This window comes from Salvia hispanica, chromosome 3 (assembly GCF_023119035.1).
Source record: "Salvia hispanica cultivar TCC Black 2014 chromosome 3, UniMelb_Shisp_WGS_1.0, whole genome shotgun sequence".
In the NCBI taxonomy this organism is placed as follows: Eukaryota; Viridiplantae; Streptophyta; class Magnoliopsida; order Lamiales; family Lamiaceae; genus Salvia; species Salvia hispanica.
In genome coordinates, this window is record NC_062967.1 from 5,852,774 (window position 1) to 5,870,455 (window position 17,682).

The window sequence follows — 17,682 nt, forward strand, 5'->3', positions numbered from 1 at the left end:
GTTTCTATTTTTAAATTTTTTATTTTTAATAAGACAGAAGAAATATACAATAATATAATTATATGGAAATGTACTTTTAGTGGGATAGAAGAAGTACTCCCTCCATTTGCAAAATATTGTCCAAGTTTGATTCGACACGAGTTTTATTAATGTGAATAAAAGTAAGTGAAAAAAGTTAGTGGAATGTATGTCCCTCATTTATATATTAATTTTATAATAAAATGTGAGTGTAATGAGTTAGTAGAAAGTGGAGTCTATTTATTAAAAGTGGAAAGAAGCAAAGTGGATAATATTTTACGGACGGACTAAAATAGTAAAATTGGATAACATTTTACTGACTAAGGGAGTATATGATAAAATGGTTGTATGGTAAGGTAGATATTAGACTCATGAGGTCAAGCAAGACTTACTCAATTTGACTAGTCTTTCCCATTTCCTCTTGATTTTCTGAGCAGTTCACATCATTTTTGCTAGTTTTCCAGCTTCTTAGAAAATACTTTCTTCCTTCGTCCTACAATAAGAGTTATACATTTTATCATTTTAGTCGGTCTCATAACAAGGATCATATTTCACTTTTATCATAAATGGTAAATAGGTCTCACATTCCACTAACTCACATTCTATTATAAAACTAATATAAAAAAATAGATCTAATATTCCATTAATTTTTCCAACCTACTATTCTTTATGTATTTCTTAAAACTCATGCTCACACTAAATGTTAGTTCTTGTATGTGACAGGAGGGAGTAATTACTAAGTACGAGTTTTCCACTGGAGATAAGACTCACAGCATCTAAGGATGGGTACTGTCCTTAGACGTTGAAATTTAAGGATTGGCCACCTGCAAATGCTATTAAATCTTGCTAAAAAACTTCCTCATGGGTTGGCTTAACACAAATTACATATTCATTACATCTGATTATTAACTAATCAAAAACACAACTATCAGACTAGTTTCTACTTGATAAGTACTACTGTACAGAACTTACATTTAAAAGAAGAGATGGATGGAGGAAGGAAAATTGTGAAGAAGAGGTTTACTTCATGCAATAGTAATCAACATTATCTTCACATGATGACTCAAACTTGGATCACCACAATTTTTGGGGTCGCTCTTGAGGCGGAAAGGGTAGCTGATGTTGGGAATGATGCTGCACGAAGTAGTGCATTTGGCATCACATGATTCAAACAATATATGGAGTGAGAGGATCATCAAGAGAGATGAGGTGTTGAGGAAGATGCAGTTTTGATGAGTTGATGAGGAAGATGCAGTTTTGATGAGTTGTGATCATGGTTGGAGGAATTAATCAGTTGATGACTAACAAAATCAGACAACTTATGTTGCACAGTAGTACTAAATATATTTGAAGCAGCATGTATTGTGTGCACATAATTCAGTCCTAAAACCAGAGGCAAGCATGACTTTGTGAGCAACTGATGTTGTGATATCAAACTGACCACATGTATATTGATTAGTCTCGTCTAGCAAATAAAAATCAACTCTGACTGTGAGAAAATTAGAAAAGGCTAATTGAAATAGTTACTATTTCATACATACAAGAGGAACTCGTTTCAGATTCAAGAAACAGTAATCTCAACACAGCTACTATTGTTATGATGGAGCAAGGATACTTCAGTTGAATCTGTAAGCCAGCTTTCTTCCTCGTTTCCTGCCACATGCGTTGATTGAGATGAATACGCTAGAATCTGCAGGCGTTCAACATCAGCTTCTAACATTCTCAACACTTGATTCATTGATGGACGATCATTTGGACTCATCTGTATACACCATAAAACTATTGTCATCTTCCTTACAAGACTCTTTCTGCTCCCATTCTCATCATTACCGGTTTTTTCCTTTGCCTTTTCAATCTCAATCTCTTTGTCTTGGTTAATGAGGTCATATATCCAATTGGGAAAATACTTAGTAGAATCATCATTTTCCCTTCAACTCTTTGTTCAAACCCACCATTTCCATCAAAAGCATCCCGAAACTATACACATCTGCCTTGGAAGAGACTTCACCAATACTTCTATTGATGAGTTCAGGAGCAACATATCCTACGGTTCCTCTAGCGGCCGTTAAAGTCACTGCTTCCTTCTCTACGGAGCATGACTTTGCTAGCCCGAAATCAGATATTTTGGGAATGAAGTTATCGTCAAGGAGTATGTTATGAGGCTTGATGTCAAAATGAAGAATCTGGATGTCACACCCCCGATGCAAATAATCAATTCCTCGAGCTATTCCAACGGCAATGTCAAACTTTGTATCCCAATTTAAGGAATTCATATTTTTTCGACTGAAGAGGTACTTTTCAAGAAAACCATTGGGCATGAAATCATAGATGAGGGCACGCTTGGAACCTTGTGCACAATAGCCAACTAGCTGCACCACATTGATATGGTGCACCCTTCCAATAGTTGTTATTTCATTCATAAAGTCTTGTCCATTCCCTCCTGATTTTCCCAACATTTTGACTGCTACATGATGCCCACTCCGAAGCTTTCCTTTGTAAACACAACCAAAGCCCCCTTCACCAAGTTTTTGTTGAAAACCTTTTGTCATTCTCTTAATATATGAATATGAATATCTGATTGGTGATAGTTTGTTGTCACTTTGGAGGAATGATTCTATTGTGTTATATTGGGACAAATGTCTTCTTCGAAATTTGTAGATCAAAAGCCACAACACCAAAAAAAATATGATAACCCTTGGTAACATGATGATGAAGTCTGTCATGAGATGAGTTACAGGGAAAAAAAAAACATCAAATGTCTATTATGGCACAATATTTGCTAAAGCAAAAGGTACAATGCAAAATCTGGATGTGCATTGTTAAATGCATGTATAAATTTTATTTCCATTTTCTAAATGATGTATTTATGATAGTAACTGAAGTCGTTTAGAGCGATTATGTCAATTATTTCCATATCACAATTATGGGAGCAGAAAAATGACGTGAAACAGTTTTGATAAAAAGTTGATAGTTTGAATTTTAAATAAATGTTTCTTAAAAACTGAAAATATAAATTCATGCTTGATTTACTTTCATCATCCACGCATTCTACCCAAAATGAAAAATTATGATTTGCTTTGGAATATTTCTTCGCAAGTTTAAATTACTTACATAACTCATTTTGTCCCAATTTCTTTTAAATTATATCATTCTGAATATTTGTGTCATCAATATATATGTGAAGCTGGGAGTATAAATTTATAAATGCAACTTGACTAGTGAGTAGAAAATAACAAAAAACCGCACCTGTGGGTAATAATTGTACAGTGAGCATCGAGTAAGATCGGTTGAACGCTGCAAGCACACAGTGTAGATGGTAAGCAAACATGTAAGTACGTGTACTCCATAAGTTAAAATACAGACAATATGTAATACACTGAAAGAATGCAAGGATTCTTACTGTTAGGGTTTCCTATTAAATCGATCAATAAACTTATAATCAGAGATAAGAGCAGTAACACAGCGCCGAATCCACAGACAAAGAACAAAGGAGGGCTTACCGCTGCGCACAACAAACCTGCACCAAGTTTTGATATATATATGAGTAAGAATTAAAATTGATTAAGAAAAACTAAAATGAAAAGCAGAGCTTACCTGCAACTGAAACGACCACAAGAATTACGATAAGCCCTGCAGATCATATGCATACAACACAAGAGTAGTAGTATTATTAATGAGCACCATTTCCCAGCATTATATAGGAATTATAGTAGTAGTATATAATATGGCATAGACATAGTGCACCCTTACCCCAATCAAGGGATGTTTCATGCCAGACGTAGAGTTCAAATCCATACAAGAGGGACTCATGGATTTCTGAAAGTGAAACGTTGTTCAAATCCTTGAAACTATACGAGGATGTCATCGCTATGAGGTCTACTCCACAGGTGTATGGAACCTCTGAGGCATTCATGTGGCCGACCTTGATATAAGCATATTTGTGATGTGATGAATTAGAGTCACAATGAGAAGTGACATCAGTAAAAATAGAAGAATTGGTCAAGGGATTTGGGCAGCTTATCAAGTTAATAGGGAAGGCTTTATCATCATACGGATCGCTAGAAGTACCACTCAGGATTCGGTAAGGAAGACGATTAGGAGCATAACGGGTGAAGTTAAAGGCATATAAGGAGTAGGTGGGAAACGAGCATATGTCGTCATTACTTATGGAAGCATCAACCAGCCTCATTGTGGAGTTGTCTTTGTAGCCATGGTAGTTGCTGTAGTTGATTGCTTTGACATAGTATTTGTGAGAATTAAGGGCGATGGAGGTCACATTATTTTCACATGATAATTCAAATCTTGGATCGCCGCACTTGTTGGGGTCGCCCTTGAGGCGGAAAGGGGAGCTGATATTGTGAATGACGCCACAGGAAGAAGGAGTGCATTTGGCATCACAAGTTTCAAACAAACTATGGAGTGAGAGAAACAGAATCAAGAAGAGAGATGAAGTGATGAGGTTTTGATGGGTTGAGATCATGGTTGGAGGAATTAATCAGTTAGTGAGTAATAAAACCAGACAACAAATGATTTTTCATACATATTCTACTTTATATATACTGTACATGATTGAAATCTTAAAAGCAGAGGCCAAGCAAGACTAGGGTTGAGTGGTTACTTATAAGGCCACGACAACAGATCCTTTTTTTGATGTTGGAATATAGACAATATATTCTCGACTTGCAAATAAATAATGTTTATTTCTTTATTTATTTACATGAGACATCTTGGACTGTTGAGTGTTGGACATACTAATTCCATTACTACAGCCCATTTTCATTGAATTGTTATCTTCAGCCCACGTCTTAATAAGGATCAAAAGTTTTATCTTTACAGCCATCGTGGAATTACCAAAATCACGCCGATTCCATCAAATTTTTATCATAACCCACCAGATTAAATAACCCCCCTTGTCACTAAATTTCACTCTCGATCTGTCTTACTCAACCGTAAATATCGAATCTTTACTGCAATTTCTCTATAAGTTGTATTTGTATATTTGATTGTCATATTTACTTATGACTAAGAGCATTTTTTATTTTGTAGTATCTTTTTCGGCTGTCTTTTTCTTCAAAAGCTCGGCACGAGTCAATGTATCATGACTCGTCTTCATAATATCAACATTACATTGTATCTTATGATTAACCATCCCACCTCAAAAAAATAAAATAACCATCCCACGTCCAACCTATGATAAGTTTAATCTTAGACAAAGTCCATTTTAGCTAAATTGGGTGATGATATTTATGATGGTATGGATAGGTAGACATTAAGACTTATGAGATCAAGCAAAGACTTACTCAAAATGTAGAGCAACGTGTGGGAAAGGGCCACTTTGACTACTCTTGCCCATTTCCTCTTGATTTTCTGAACAGTTTACATCATTTCCACTAGTTTTCCTTTATAAAAATTACATGTTGTTCACAGCAGCTTAGAAAATAATTACTAATATGAGTTTTCCATTTGAGATAAGAGTAGAGCTCCACTTATTTACCATTATTGCAGGTTCAGATCAATAATAATCACCAGTTTTTCAAAGGATGGGTACTGACCTTAAACTTTAAAATTTAAGTATTGGCTACTTGCAAATGCTATTAAATCCTGCTACAAAACATCTGATTATTAATGATACGAAAACACAACTAGCAGTTTAGTTTCTACTTGATATTACTGTACTGAACTTACATGTAAAAGAAGAGATGGATAGAGGGAGAAAGATTGGGAAGTACAGGTTCACTTCATGCAATAGTAATCTCAAAGTTGTTGTCATTGCTATGGAGCAATGATACAGAACCAGTGGGACCTGTAAGCCAGCACTCTTCCTCATTTCCTGCTATTTGGGTTGATTGTGATGATGGAACCTCTGGTATCGGCAAACGTTCAACATCCGCATCTAACATTTGCAACACTTGATTCATTGAAGGACGGTCATCTGGTCTCATCTGTATGCACCATAACGCAACTATTGTCATCTTCCGAACACTCTTATTCTCATCATCACTATTGTTTTTCTCATCCTTTTCAATTTCAATCTCCCGGCCTTGGTTAATGTGGTCATATATCCAATTTGGGAAATACTTCGTAGATTCATCATTATTTGTCCTCAAATCTCTGTTTAAACCCACCATTTCCATCAACAACATCCCAAAACTATACACATCCGCCTTGAAAGAGACTGCACCAATACCTCTGTTGATGAGTTCGGGGGCAACATACCCTATGGTTCCTCTAGCAGCCGTTAAGGTCACAGCCTCCTTCTCTATGGAGCATAACTTTGCTAGCCCGAAATCAGATATTTTGGGAATGAAGTTATGGTCGAGGAGTATATTATGAGGCTTGATGTCAAAATGAAGGATCTGGATGTCACATCCTCGATGCAAATACTCAATTCCTCGAGCTATTCCCATGGCAATATCAAACTTTGTATCCCAATCTAAGAAATTCGTTTTTTCTCGATTGAAGAGGTATTTATCAAGAGAACCGTTGGGCATGAAATCAAAGATGAGGACACGCTTGTAACCTTCTGCACAATATCCAACTAGTTGCACCACATTGACATGATGTACCCTTCCAATAGTTGATATTTCATTCATAAAGTCTTGACCATTCCCTCCTGATTTTCCGAGCATTTTGACAGCTACATCATGTCCACTTCGAATCTTTCCTTTGTAAACACAACCATAGCCTCCTTCACCTAGTTTTTCTTGAAAACCTCTTGTCATTCTCTTTATGTCTGAATATGAATATCTGATTGGTGAGAGTTTATTATCACTCTGGAGGAAGGATTCTATAGTGTTGTATTCGGACAAATGCCTTCTTCGAAATTTGTAGATCAAAAGGCACAACATGAAAGGAAAAATGATAACCTTTGGCAACAAGACGCTCAAGTCTGTCATGAGATGATTATCAGTAAAAAAATCATCAAAAAGTACTTGTAATATGATAATGCTTGTCAAAGTCGATGCCTTGCATGCATGCTTTTGTTGACAAAATGGAATATATAATATGATGTCTATAAATGCAAGTGAAAATAATAGTAAGTAGAGCATAAATTAAGAGCGCACCGATGATGACTACTACTATAGCTAGCAGAGGGTTCAATTGCACGGTGTCTGCAACTGAAAGCACACCGAGTAATTGGTTAATATATAGAGACAACGAAACACTGAGATATAAAGTATGCAAGGATTCTTACATGTTTCTATTATATCTTGGAACATATATCTGATATGAAATAAGAGTAGTGTTACAGCTGCGAATCCACATATGGTGAATGCAGGAGGGCTTACCGCTGCACACAACATACCTGCACCAATTTATGTTCTTTCCAAAATAAGAATTTATAGTGTCATGATTAAAAAAACAAAATTGAGGATGGAGTAAATCATATGGAGTATAAAACAAGAGGTTACCTAGAATGACCACAAGAATCAGGAGATACTCTGCAAATATATATACAAGACAAGAGTAGAAGTGATAAGGATCATTTTCCAAAATATATAATGATTGACAGATTGCATTCTTTCATACTTACCCCAACGTATCAATAAGATTTTGGATGTTCCACAGTAGGAGCAGCTGATGAGTTCAAATCCATTCAAGAGAGACTCATGGATTTCTGAAAGCGAAACGTTGTTCAAATCCTTGAAACTATACGAGGATGTCATCACTATGAGGTCTACTCCACAGGTGTGTGGCAACTCTGAGACCTTCATGTGGCCGACCTTAATATAAGCATATCTGTGTTGGGATGAATTAGAGGCACACTGAGTAGTGATATTAGTATAAACAGATGAATTTCTCAATGGATTTGGGCAGCTTATAAAGTTTATAGGCAAGGAATTGATCGGTAACAGGTTAGAAAGACGAGTATAGGCATATGTAGATAAGGTGGGGAACGAGCAGATGTCGCCTTTGTTTATGGAAGCATCAACCACCCTGATGGTGGGCTTGTCTCCATAGCCACTGTAGTTGATTGCTTTGACATAGTATTTGTGAGAATTAAGGGACACGAAGGTCACATTATTTTCACATGATAATTCAAATCTTGGATCACCGCAATTTTTGGGGTTGCCCTTGAGGCGGAAAGGGTAGCTGATGTTGGGAATGATGCCGCAGGAAGAAGGATTGCATTTGGCATCACAAGATTCAAACAAATTATGGAGTGAGAGGATCATCAAGAGAGATGAGGTGATAAGGAAGATGGAGTTTTGATGAGTTGTGATCATGGTTGGAGGAATTAATCAGTTGATGATTAACAAAATCAGACAACTTATGTTGCATACTATATATATTTGGAGCTACATGTGTTGGGTGGACATAATTAAGTCTTAAAACCAGACGCAAGCATGACTTTGGTAGCAACTGATGTTGAGGGGTTTACTGGTTCATGACAACACATCATTTTGTGATATCAAACTGACCACATGTATATTGATTAGTCTCATCTTGCAAATAAAAATCAACTCTGATTGCTGAGAAAATTAAAAAAGGCTAATTCAAATAGTTATTTCATACACACAAGAGGGACTCTGTTTCCTATTCAAGAAACAGTAATCTCAACACAGCTACTATTGTTATGATGGAGCAAGGATACTTCAGTTGAATCTGTAAGCCAGCTTTCTTCCTCCTTTCCTGCCACATGCGTTGATTGAGATGAATACGCCGGTACCTGCAAGCGTTCAACATCAGCTTCTAACATTCCCAACACTTGATTCATTGATGGACGATCATTTGGACTCATCTGTATACACCATAAGGCAACTATTGTCATCTTCCTAACAAGACTCTTTCTGCTCCCATTCTCATCATTACCGGTGTTTTCCTCTGCCTTTTCAATCTCAATCTCTCTGTCTTGGTTAATGTGGTCATATATCCAATTGGGAAAATACTTAGTAGAATCATCATTGTTTCCCTTCAACTCTTTGTTCAACCCCACCATTTCCATCAACAGCATCCCGAAACTATACACATCTGCCTTGGAAGAGACTTCACCAATACTTCTATTGATGAGTTCAGGAGCAACATACCCTATGGTTCCTCTAGCTGCCGTTAAGGTCACTGTGTCCTTGTCTACAGAGCATAACTTTGCTAGCCCAAAATCAGACACTTTTGGAACGAAGTTATTGTCTAGAAGTATATTGTGAGGTTTAATGTCAAAATGTAGGATCTGGATATCACAACCACGGTGCAAATACTCAATCCCTCGAGCCACTCCCATCGCAATCTTAAATTTCTCATCCCAATTCAAGGAGCATGCTTTTTCTTTGTTGAAGATGTACTTCTCTAGGGAACCATTTGACATGAAATCAAATACGAGGACACGCTTGGATCGTTCAGCACAATATCCAACTAGTTGAACAACATTGACATGATGGATCCTACCGATAGTTGCAATTTCATTAATGAAGTCTTGCCCATTTGTTTTGCCCTTCCCCAGTAGCTTGACTGCCACATGATTGCCGCTGCGAAGCTTTCCTTTGTAAACAGAACCGAAACCTCCTTCGCCTAGTTTCTCTCGAAAACCTTTGGTCATCTTTTTTATGTCTGAATAAGAGTACCTGATTGGGGAGAGTTTGTTGTCACTCCGTAGAAAGCCCTCTATTTCCTCATAACTTGACAAACGCCTTCTTCGAAACTAGTAGATCAGGAACCCCATTCCAAATAGCATCCCAACAATGAATCTTACTTCAAAGCTAACAACTGCCATATAAAACAAGTAAAAAAACACGTTTCTTGATATCTACCATCCATATACAGTTTTGATCTTCATACTCACTCCGTTCCAAGTTAGTTGAATCGTTTCTTTTGAGCACAAGATTTAAGAAATTGATTTTAAAGGTTATTGTTGGGAGAGAATAAATCTTTTTGCCAAAAGAAATGATTCAACTATCTTTAGACAGCCCGGACTTGACTATTTTGTAAAAGAGGGATATATTAGTCATTAGAAGCTCACCAAGTATGCGCTCAATATCTTCGCGATACCCTGCAAGAACAGATCACTCCTCATTCAAGGTTTTTGCTTACTTTCTCAGCATTTGTGTTTAATTGTTTAATGACAGACAAAGAATTCTTACAATTTTTTACGAGAACCCAATAAGAGATCCCAAATCCGATGATGATTTTTGCAGGAATGCTTACCCCTGCAAATACAACTGCTGCAAATGCAAATGGTGTTGACCAAGTTAATCATGACTGCAGAAGATGATGAGCATAAGTTGAAGATCTCACCAACTATGAGCATGAAAAGCATGAGACGGCCAGCAGCTGGACCTGATCATGAAGAAAAGCTGTTGAGACTTGAGACTAGAACCACCACTTTTGCTTTTATTCATAATCAATAAATCTTACCTTCAGGTGGTTTGAAGGAGTCCATTAAATTCTCTGCGTTTACAGAAAATCCATCAGCACAAAAATGGAGTTTTAGAGTTGTTAACTGAACGTGTAAATTAGTAGTCTCACTCTCACCCCAATTGTAATAGAGACCCGAATGATGCTCGCCGCAAATTACCAATCCACCCGGCTCTATAGAACAACCAGCTCCATCGCAATTTCGACAGATAAAACCTAACCAAGACAGTTTAAATCCATACAGCAGAGATTGATGGATTTCTGAGAGCGATACATTATTCAAATCCATAAAGTTCCATGATGTTGCAACCACGGAAACTAGAGTGCACATATGCTCCACATCGGCGGGGCGTATCTGCCCAAACTTTATGCAAGCATGTGTGCTAGATTGCCCACAACCAGTAACTTGGTTTGACAAGGAACAATTATGCAATGGATACTCGCAGCTCATGAAACTGATAGCTTGACTTTGCTCCTTCTCTAAGAAATAGGGATTGAAATAATCATCCCGGTATGCAGAAGAAATAGGGAAAGAGCAGGTGTTGTTGTCTATGGAAGCATAGGAAAGCCAGATGCTGAAGTCACTGTAATTGATCGCTTTCACGTAGTATTTGTGGGAGTTTAGATTAATTGAAGCGACATTGTTTTCACATACTAATTCGTATCCATGATCACCACAGTGCTTGGGATCATTCTCGAGGCGGAAAGGGGAGCTAATGTTTGGAATAAGGCCACACGCAGAGGGGGTGCAGTTTGCATTACAAGCTTGAAAGAAATGGAGTGAGGCAATCAAGAGAGAGAAACAATTGAAGAAGAAGATCAAGTTTTGATTCATCATCCTTCTTTCTTGCTTCTCATCAGAGGAAAAAATGAAGATTAAGTGCAGTGGTCATATGACCAAGTCTAGCAACAATAAAATTATTAAACTTTAGTCAAAAATGTACAACAAATATGTGGGGCAGAGATTGACTAGTACAACAAATAAATTTTTATATCCATCCATCTCATAAATCCATTGGTTCAAAAAATATTTAGATTTGCAAGTGGTCTATGCCATTTCAGATCAGACTAGAGCTTTCACTATTCATCAGTTTTGGCATGGCTTCAGCCTTCATGGCTATGCTTCCCTTCAGTGATTACACCCTCTATTTAATCTTCCTACAAAACTTCCTAATGAGGTGCCTTAACACAAATTATTTATTCGTTACATCTGATTATTATCAAACCAAAAACACAACTATCAGTTTAGTTTCTACACAAGATCAAAGTGCTTTTTTCACGTTCTATTACAAAACTAAGAAGAGATGGATGGAGGAAGGAATGAATGAAGATCGGGACGTAGAGGTCATGCTATGGTAATCTCGAAGTTGCTGGCGTTGTTGTGTTGGAGCAAAGATACAGAATCAGTTGCATCTGTAAGCCAACTCTCTTCCTCATTTCCAGCAATTTGTGTTGATTGTGATGATGGATACTCTGGCATCTGCAGGCGCTCCACGTCACCTTCTAGCATTCCCAACACTTTATTCATTGATGGGCGATCATCTGGACTCATCCTTATACACCATAAAGCAACTATTGTCATCTTCCGAACACTCGCATTCTCATCATTAGCATTGTTATCCTGTCCCTTTTCAGTTTCAATCTCCTTGGCTAGATTAAGCTGGTCATATATCCAATATGGAAAATACTTTGTAGAATCATCATTGTTTTGCCTCAACTCTCTGTTTAAGCCTAGCATTTCCATCAATAGCATCCCAAAACTATACACGTCCGCCTTGGAAGAGACTCCGCCAATACTTCTGTTGATGAGTTCTGGGGCAACATACCCTATGGTTCCTCTAGCAACCGTTAAGGTCACTACCTCCTTCTCTACGGAGCATAACTTTGCTAGCCCAAAATCAGATATTTTGGGGATGAAGTTATGGTCGAGGAGTATGTTATGAGGCTTGATGTCAAAATGAAGAATTTGGATGTCACATCCTCGATGCAAATACTCAATTCCTCGAGCTATTCCAATTGCAATATCAAACTTCGTTTCCCAATTTAGGAAATTCGTGTTATCTCCATTGAAGAGATACTTCTCGAGAGAACCATTGGGCATGAAATCGAAGATGAGAGCACGCTTGGAGCCTTGTGCACAATATCCAACAAGTTTTACCACATTGATATGGTGTATCCTTCCAATAGTTGTTATTTCATTCATAAAGTCTTGCCCATTTCCTCCAGATTTTCCTAGCATTTTGACTGCTACATGATGCCCACTTCGTAGCTTTCCTTTGTAAACACAACCATAGCCTCCTTCACCTAGCTTTTCTTGAAAACCTCTTGTCATCCTCTTTATGTCTGAATATGAATATCTGATAGGTGAGAGTTTGTTATCACTTTGAAGGAAGGTTTCTATTGTGTCATATTCGGACAAATGTCGTCTTCGGAATTTGTAAATCAAAAGCCACAACACCAAAGCAGAAATGATAACCCTTGGTGACAAGATGATGAAGTCTGTCATGAGATGAGGAGAATGAAAAAAAAATCATGAAATGCACTAGTAAGTAGTGAGTAAAGCATGAACTAAGAGCGCACCAAAGATGAGTAATAGTTGAGCGTGCAGCGGGTCAAATTTGTCAGGCCCTGCAACCACACTCAGTACTGCCACAATATGATATAAGAGAGCTAACACAGCAAAGAACCCGCAGATGATGAACACAGGAGGGCTTATAACTGCACACAACATACCTGCAATTTATGTTTTGCAACAGCCAGAACTTAGTCATCTGTCTTGATTGATATCAAAATTAGAATTGATAATATAAACAGAAGTGAGGATGTAATATCTTGAGAAGTATACATCAAATGAAGAGCTTACCTATAATGACCAAAAGAATTTGGCGATACTCTGCAGATATACATAACAAGATAAGATTAATAGTGATGAGCACCATTTCCAAAATATAGGAATGATATACATAAATGAAGTGAAGTGCATCCTTTCATGCATACCCCAAATTAATGATATTTTGGATGTTCCACAGTCGGGGCAGAAGATGAGTTCAAATCCATACAAGAGGGACTCATGGATTTCCGAAAGAGAAACATTGTTCAAATTTTTAAAATCCCATGATGTGATCACTATGAGGTCTACTCCACAGGTGTATGGAACCTCTGAGGCCTTCACATGGCCGACCTTGATATAAGCATATCTGTGATGGGATGAATTAGAGGCACACTGAGTAGTGATATCAGTAAAAAGGGATGTATTTCTCAAGGGATTTGGGCAGCTTATAAAGTTTATAGGTAAGGAATTAATCGGGGATAGGTTAGAAAGACGATTGGGATGAGAATAGGTGAAGTTATAGAAATATGTAGAATAGGTGGGAAATGAGCAGATGTCGTCGCTGTTTATGGAAGCATCAACCAGCCTCATGGTGGGCACGCTGTAGTAGTAGTCATTGTTGTAGTTGATGGCTTTGACATAGTATCTGTGGGAATCAAGGGAGAAGTAGGTAACATTGTTTTCACATGCTAATTCTAATATTGGATCACCACACTTGTTGGAGTGGCCCTTGAGGCTGAAAGGATAGCTAATGTTGGGAATGATGCCGCAGGCAGGAGGAGTGCATTTGGCATCATAAGATTCAAACAAGTTGTGGAGTGATAGAAGAAGGAAGAGAGATGAAGTGATAAGGTTTTGATACATGGTTGTTGGAGGAATTGATCAGTTGATGATTGACAAAACCAGACAACCAACTGATTTTGCAGCATACATACTCTGCTATATAGATCTGTTTAGCCTACATATGCCTAGAAAACAAAAGGATTAAACTAATCCCTTGAATCCTCGACATTTGGAAGCATTGTATGTGTCTCAACTCTCAAGTCATACAAAGACAATAATAAGATCCAAAATATGGAGCTAGAGATCATAGTCAGATATTATAAACAAAGGTAAATAAGCACCATATCTCATTATTCTAATGAATTTATGCAGGCCGGACAACTTAAGCTACAAGAAAAAGTCTAAACATATGTTGACAGATAAAATATGCATCTCTGCCGACAAATTAAACCTAGCTAATTGGAGGATAAATTCAATAAAACTATTATCAGAGTGCACATATGGAATTGGACAAATTAGATTGAAAATTATGGTTCTCACTTATAAGTCCAACTGGTGTGACTTTGTACAAATTATTTATTCAATACATCTGATTATTAACAACCAAAAACAAAACTATATATCAGTTTATTTCTACCTGAGATCATTGCACATTCTCATTCTAGTACAGAATGTAAGAAGAGACTGGAGGGAGGAAGGATGATTGGGACGTAGAGGTTCATGCTATGGTAATCTCGAAGTTGCTGGCGTTGTTGTGATGGAGTAAAGATACAGAATCAGTTGCATCTGTAAGCCAACTCTCTTCCTCATTTCCAGCAATTTGTGTTGATTGTGATGATGGATACTCTGGCATCTGCAGGCACTCCACATCACCTTCTAACATTCCCAACACTTTATTCATTGATGGACGATCATCTGGACTCATCCTTATACAGCACAAAGCAACTATTGTCATCTTCCGAACACTCCCATTCTCATCATTACCATTGTTATCTTGTCCCTTTTCAATTTCAATCTCCTTGGCTTGATTAAGCTGGTCATAGATCCAATATGGGAAATACTTTGTAGAATCATCATTATTTTGCCTCAACTCTCTGTTTAAGCCCAGCATTTCCATCAACAGCATCCCAAAGCTATACACGTCCGCCTTGGAAGAGACTCTGCCAATACTTCTGTTGATGAGTTCTGGGGCAACATACCCTATGGTTCCTCTAGCGACCGTTAAGGTCACTACCTCCTCTACGGAGCATAACTTTGCTAGCCCAAAATCAGATATTTTGGGGATGAAGTTATGGTCGAGGAGTATGTTATGAGGCTTGATGTCAAAATGAAGAATTTGGATGTCACATCCTCGATGCAAATACTCAATTCCTCTAGCTATTCCAACTGCAATATGAAACTTTGTTTCCCAATTTAGGAAATCCATATTATCTCGATTGAAGAGATACTTCTCGAGAGAACCATTGGGCATGAAATCAAAGATGAGAGCACGCTTAGAGCCTTGTGCACAATATCCAACAAGTTTCACCACATTGATATGGTGTATCCTTCCAATAGTTGCTATTTCATTCATAAAGTCTTGCCCATTTCCTCCGGATTTTCCGAGCATTTTAACTGCTACATGTTGCCCACTTCGAAGCTTTCCTTTATAAACACAACCATAGCCACCTTCACCTAGTTTTTCTTGAAAACCTCTTGTCATTCTCTTTATGTCTGAATATGAATATCTGATTGGTGATAGTTTGTTATCACTTTGGAGGAAGGTCTCTATTGTGTTATATTCGGACAAATGTCTTCTTCGGAATTTGTAAATCAAAAGCCACAACACCAAAGCAGAAATGGCAACCCTTGGTGACAAGATGATGAAGTCTGTCAAGAGATGAGTAACAGAGAAAATGATGAAATGCAGTATGCTTTGTAATATTTATGTATCTTATAAATGACTGCTTGAAATAGTAAGTAGTGAGTAGAGCATGAAGTGAAAGCGAACCAATGATAAGTACTACTTCAGCAAGCAACGGGTTAAATTGGTGGGGCTCTACAAGCGCAGTCACTACTGATACAATATGATATAAGAGTGCTAATATAGCAATGAATCCACAGATGGTGAATAGAGGAGGGCTTACAGCTGCACACAGCAGACCTACAGTTTATGTTTTCCAACAGCCTGAATTTAGTCATCTGTCTTGATTGATATCAAAATTAAAATTGATAAAGAAAACATATATGAGGATGGAATATTTTGTGAAGCATATATATAATGAAGACCTTACCTAGAATGACAACAAGAAATTGTCGATGCTCTGCAGATATACATACAAGATAAGAGTAGTAATGTCAGCACCAATATATAGGAATGATATTCATATATGAGTGACCGAGTGCACCCTTTGCTTACCGAAAACATTGAAGTTTTGGGAAGGTCCACAGGAAGGGCAGATCCTGAGTTCGAATCCATACAAGAGGGACTCATGGATTTCTGAAAGCGAAACATTGTTCAAATCCTTAAAACTATACCAGGATGTCATCGCTATGAGGTCTACTCCACAGGCATATGGAACCTCTGAGGCATTCATGTGGCCGACCTTGATATAAGCATATTTGTGATGTGATGAATTAGAGACACAATGAGTGGTGATATCAGTGAAGAAGGATGAATTGGTCAAGGGATTTGGGCAGCTTATAAAGTTAATAGGTAAGGAATGAAATGGGGATAGGTTAGAAAGACGCCTGGGATGACCATAGATGAAGTTATAGTTATATGTAGAAAAGGTGGGAAACGAGCAGATGTCGTCATTATTTATGGAAGCATCAACCAGCCTTATGGTAGAGTCGTCGTAATTGCTATTGTTGCCGAAGTTGATTGCTTTGACATAGTATTTGTGAGAATTGAGGGAGAAGTAGGTCACATTATTTTCACATGCTAATTCTAATATTGAATCACCGCAGTTGTTGGAGTCGCCCTTGAGGCCGAAAGGGTAGCTGATATTGGAAATGATGCCGCACACAGGAGTGCATTTGGCATCACAAGATTCAAACAAATTATGGAGCGAAAGAATGAGAGATGCCGTGCTGAGGAAGATGAGATTTTGATGAGTTGTGATCATGGTTGGAGGAATTAATCGGTTGGAGAACAACTGATTTTGAAGCAGAACCTACATACATACTCCACTATATATATTTGGAGCAGCACAAAACCTTCATTATCACATGTCAAAGGAAAATCTAACCGATACACCAAATAATGACTGTCTGTTTTCCCTACATAAATCGACAAAGGAAAAAGTTAAAAATAACCTAATTAAGTGTTATCCCTATGAAATAGAAGGATAAAATTAATCCCACGACATTTGTCGTCCCTGAAATGGAAGCATTCTGTGTCTCGAGTCAAATACTAAGACAATAATAAGATCCAAAATATCCCCCTAGAGATCATAGTCGGATATTATAAACAAACCTAAATACATAATATTATGATATTCATGCAGGCTCAGCACAGACGACTTAAGCAATATGGAAAAATTCAGCACATATGTTGACAGATAAAATATGCACTTCTGTCGATAAATTATTTGATAAATCTAGCTAATTGCAGGATTAATTCAAAAGTTTCATCAGAGATTCAGAGTGTGCATGATTAATTGGGCAAATTAGATTTTAAAATCATTGTTCTTCATAATAGCAAAAGAATAATGAAGTAA

The 17,682-nt window shown here is 37.5% G+C and overlaps 5 protein-coding genes and 1 pseudogene across 8 annotated transcripts; all 6 read right to left on the reverse strand.

Annotated features, from left to right (window-relative positions):
• Positions 1 to 1,451: 1,451 nt before the first annotated feature.
• Positions 1,452 to 4,524, reverse strand: LOC125216650 (annotated as a pseudogene).
• An 895-nt stretch (positions 4,525 to 5,419) lies between these two features.
• Positions 5,420 to 8,402, reverse strand: LOC125210254 (rust resistance kinase Lr10-like). 3 transcript variants are annotated; one of them, XR_007174362.1, is made up of 6 exons: positions 7,553 to 8,402; positions 7,431 to 7,460; positions 7,214 to 7,324; positions 7,083 to 7,136; positions 5,704 to 6,907; positions 5,420 to 5,619 (listed from the first exon to the last, which is right to left on the reverse strand). XR_007174362.1 is itself a non-coding variant. In XM_048109817.1 (5 exons), exons 1-5 carry the CDS (start codon positions 8,244 to 8,246, stop codon positions 5,757 to 5,759), a joined length of 2,040 nt encoding a protein of 679 aa, XP_047965774.1. In that variant the 5' UTR covers positions 8,247 to 8,402; the 3' UTR covers positions 5,621 to 5,756. The 3 variants fall into 3 exon arrangements, 1 of the variants encoding a protein (XP_047965774.1); XR_007174363.1 differs by having other exon boundaries at positions 5,420 to 5,622; XM_048109817.1 differs by lacking the exon at positions 5,420 to 5,619 and having other exon boundaries at positions 5,621 to 6,907.
• Positions 8,403 to 8,466: 64 nt separating this feature from the next.
• Positions 8,467 to 9,662, reverse strand: LOC125210253 (rust resistance kinase Lr10-like). Its single transcript, XM_048109816.1, has one exon. The coding sequence runs from the start codon at positions 9,551 to 9,553 to the stop codon at positions 8,561 to 8,563; it is 993 nt and encodes a 330-aa protein (XP_047965773.1). The 5' UTR covers positions 9,554 to 9,662; the 3' UTR covers positions 8,467 to 8,560.
• LOC125210255 lies at positions 9,579 to 11,210 on the reverse strand. Its single transcript, XM_048109818.1, has 6 exons — positions 10,486 to 11,210; positions 10,369 to 10,401; positions 10,249 to 10,290; positions 10,095 to 10,175; positions 9,974 to 10,003; positions 9,579 to 9,720 (listed from the first exon to the last, which is right to left on the reverse strand). Exons 1-6 carry the CDS (start codon positions 11,204 to 11,206, stop codon positions 9,656 to 9,658), a joined length of 972 nt encoding a protein of 323 aa, XP_047965775.1. The 5' UTR covers positions 11,207 to 11,210; the 3' UTR covers positions 9,579 to 9,655.
• A 341-nt stretch (positions 11,211 to 11,551) lies between these two features.
• LOC125213413 (rust resistance kinase Lr10-like) lies at positions 11,552 to 14,679 on the reverse strand. Its single transcript, XM_048113947.1, has 4 exons — positions 14,619 to 14,679; positions 13,232 to 13,261; positions 12,949 to 13,101; positions 11,552 to 12,867 (listed from the first exon to the last, which is right to left on the reverse strand). Exons 1-4 carry the CDS (start codon positions 14,626 to 14,628, stop codon positions 11,714 to 11,716), a joined length of 1,347 nt encoding a protein of 448 aa, XP_047969904.1. The 5' UTR covers positions 14,629 to 14,679; the 3' UTR covers positions 11,552 to 11,713.
• Positions 14,680 to 14,699: 20 nt separating this feature from the next.
• On the reverse strand, positions 14,700 to 17,588 carry LOC125213412 (rust resistance kinase Lr10-like). Of its 2 annotated transcripts, XM_048113945.1 has the most exons (4): positions 16,380 to 17,588; positions 16,255 to 16,284; positions 15,972 to 16,124; positions 14,700 to 15,850 (listed from the first exon to the last, which is right to left on the reverse strand). In XM_048113945.1, the coding sequence occupies exons 1-4, from the start codon at positions 17,086 to 17,088 to the stop codon at positions 14,700 to 14,702; spliced, it is 2,043 nt and encodes a 680-aa protein (XP_047969902.1). In that variant the 5' UTR covers positions 17,089 to 17,588. The 2 variants fall into 2 exon arrangements, with proteins under 2 accessions (XP_047969902.1, XP_047969903.1); XM_048113946.1 differs by lacking the exon at positions 15,972 to 16,124.
• Positions 17,589 to 17,682: the final 94 nt, after the last annotated feature.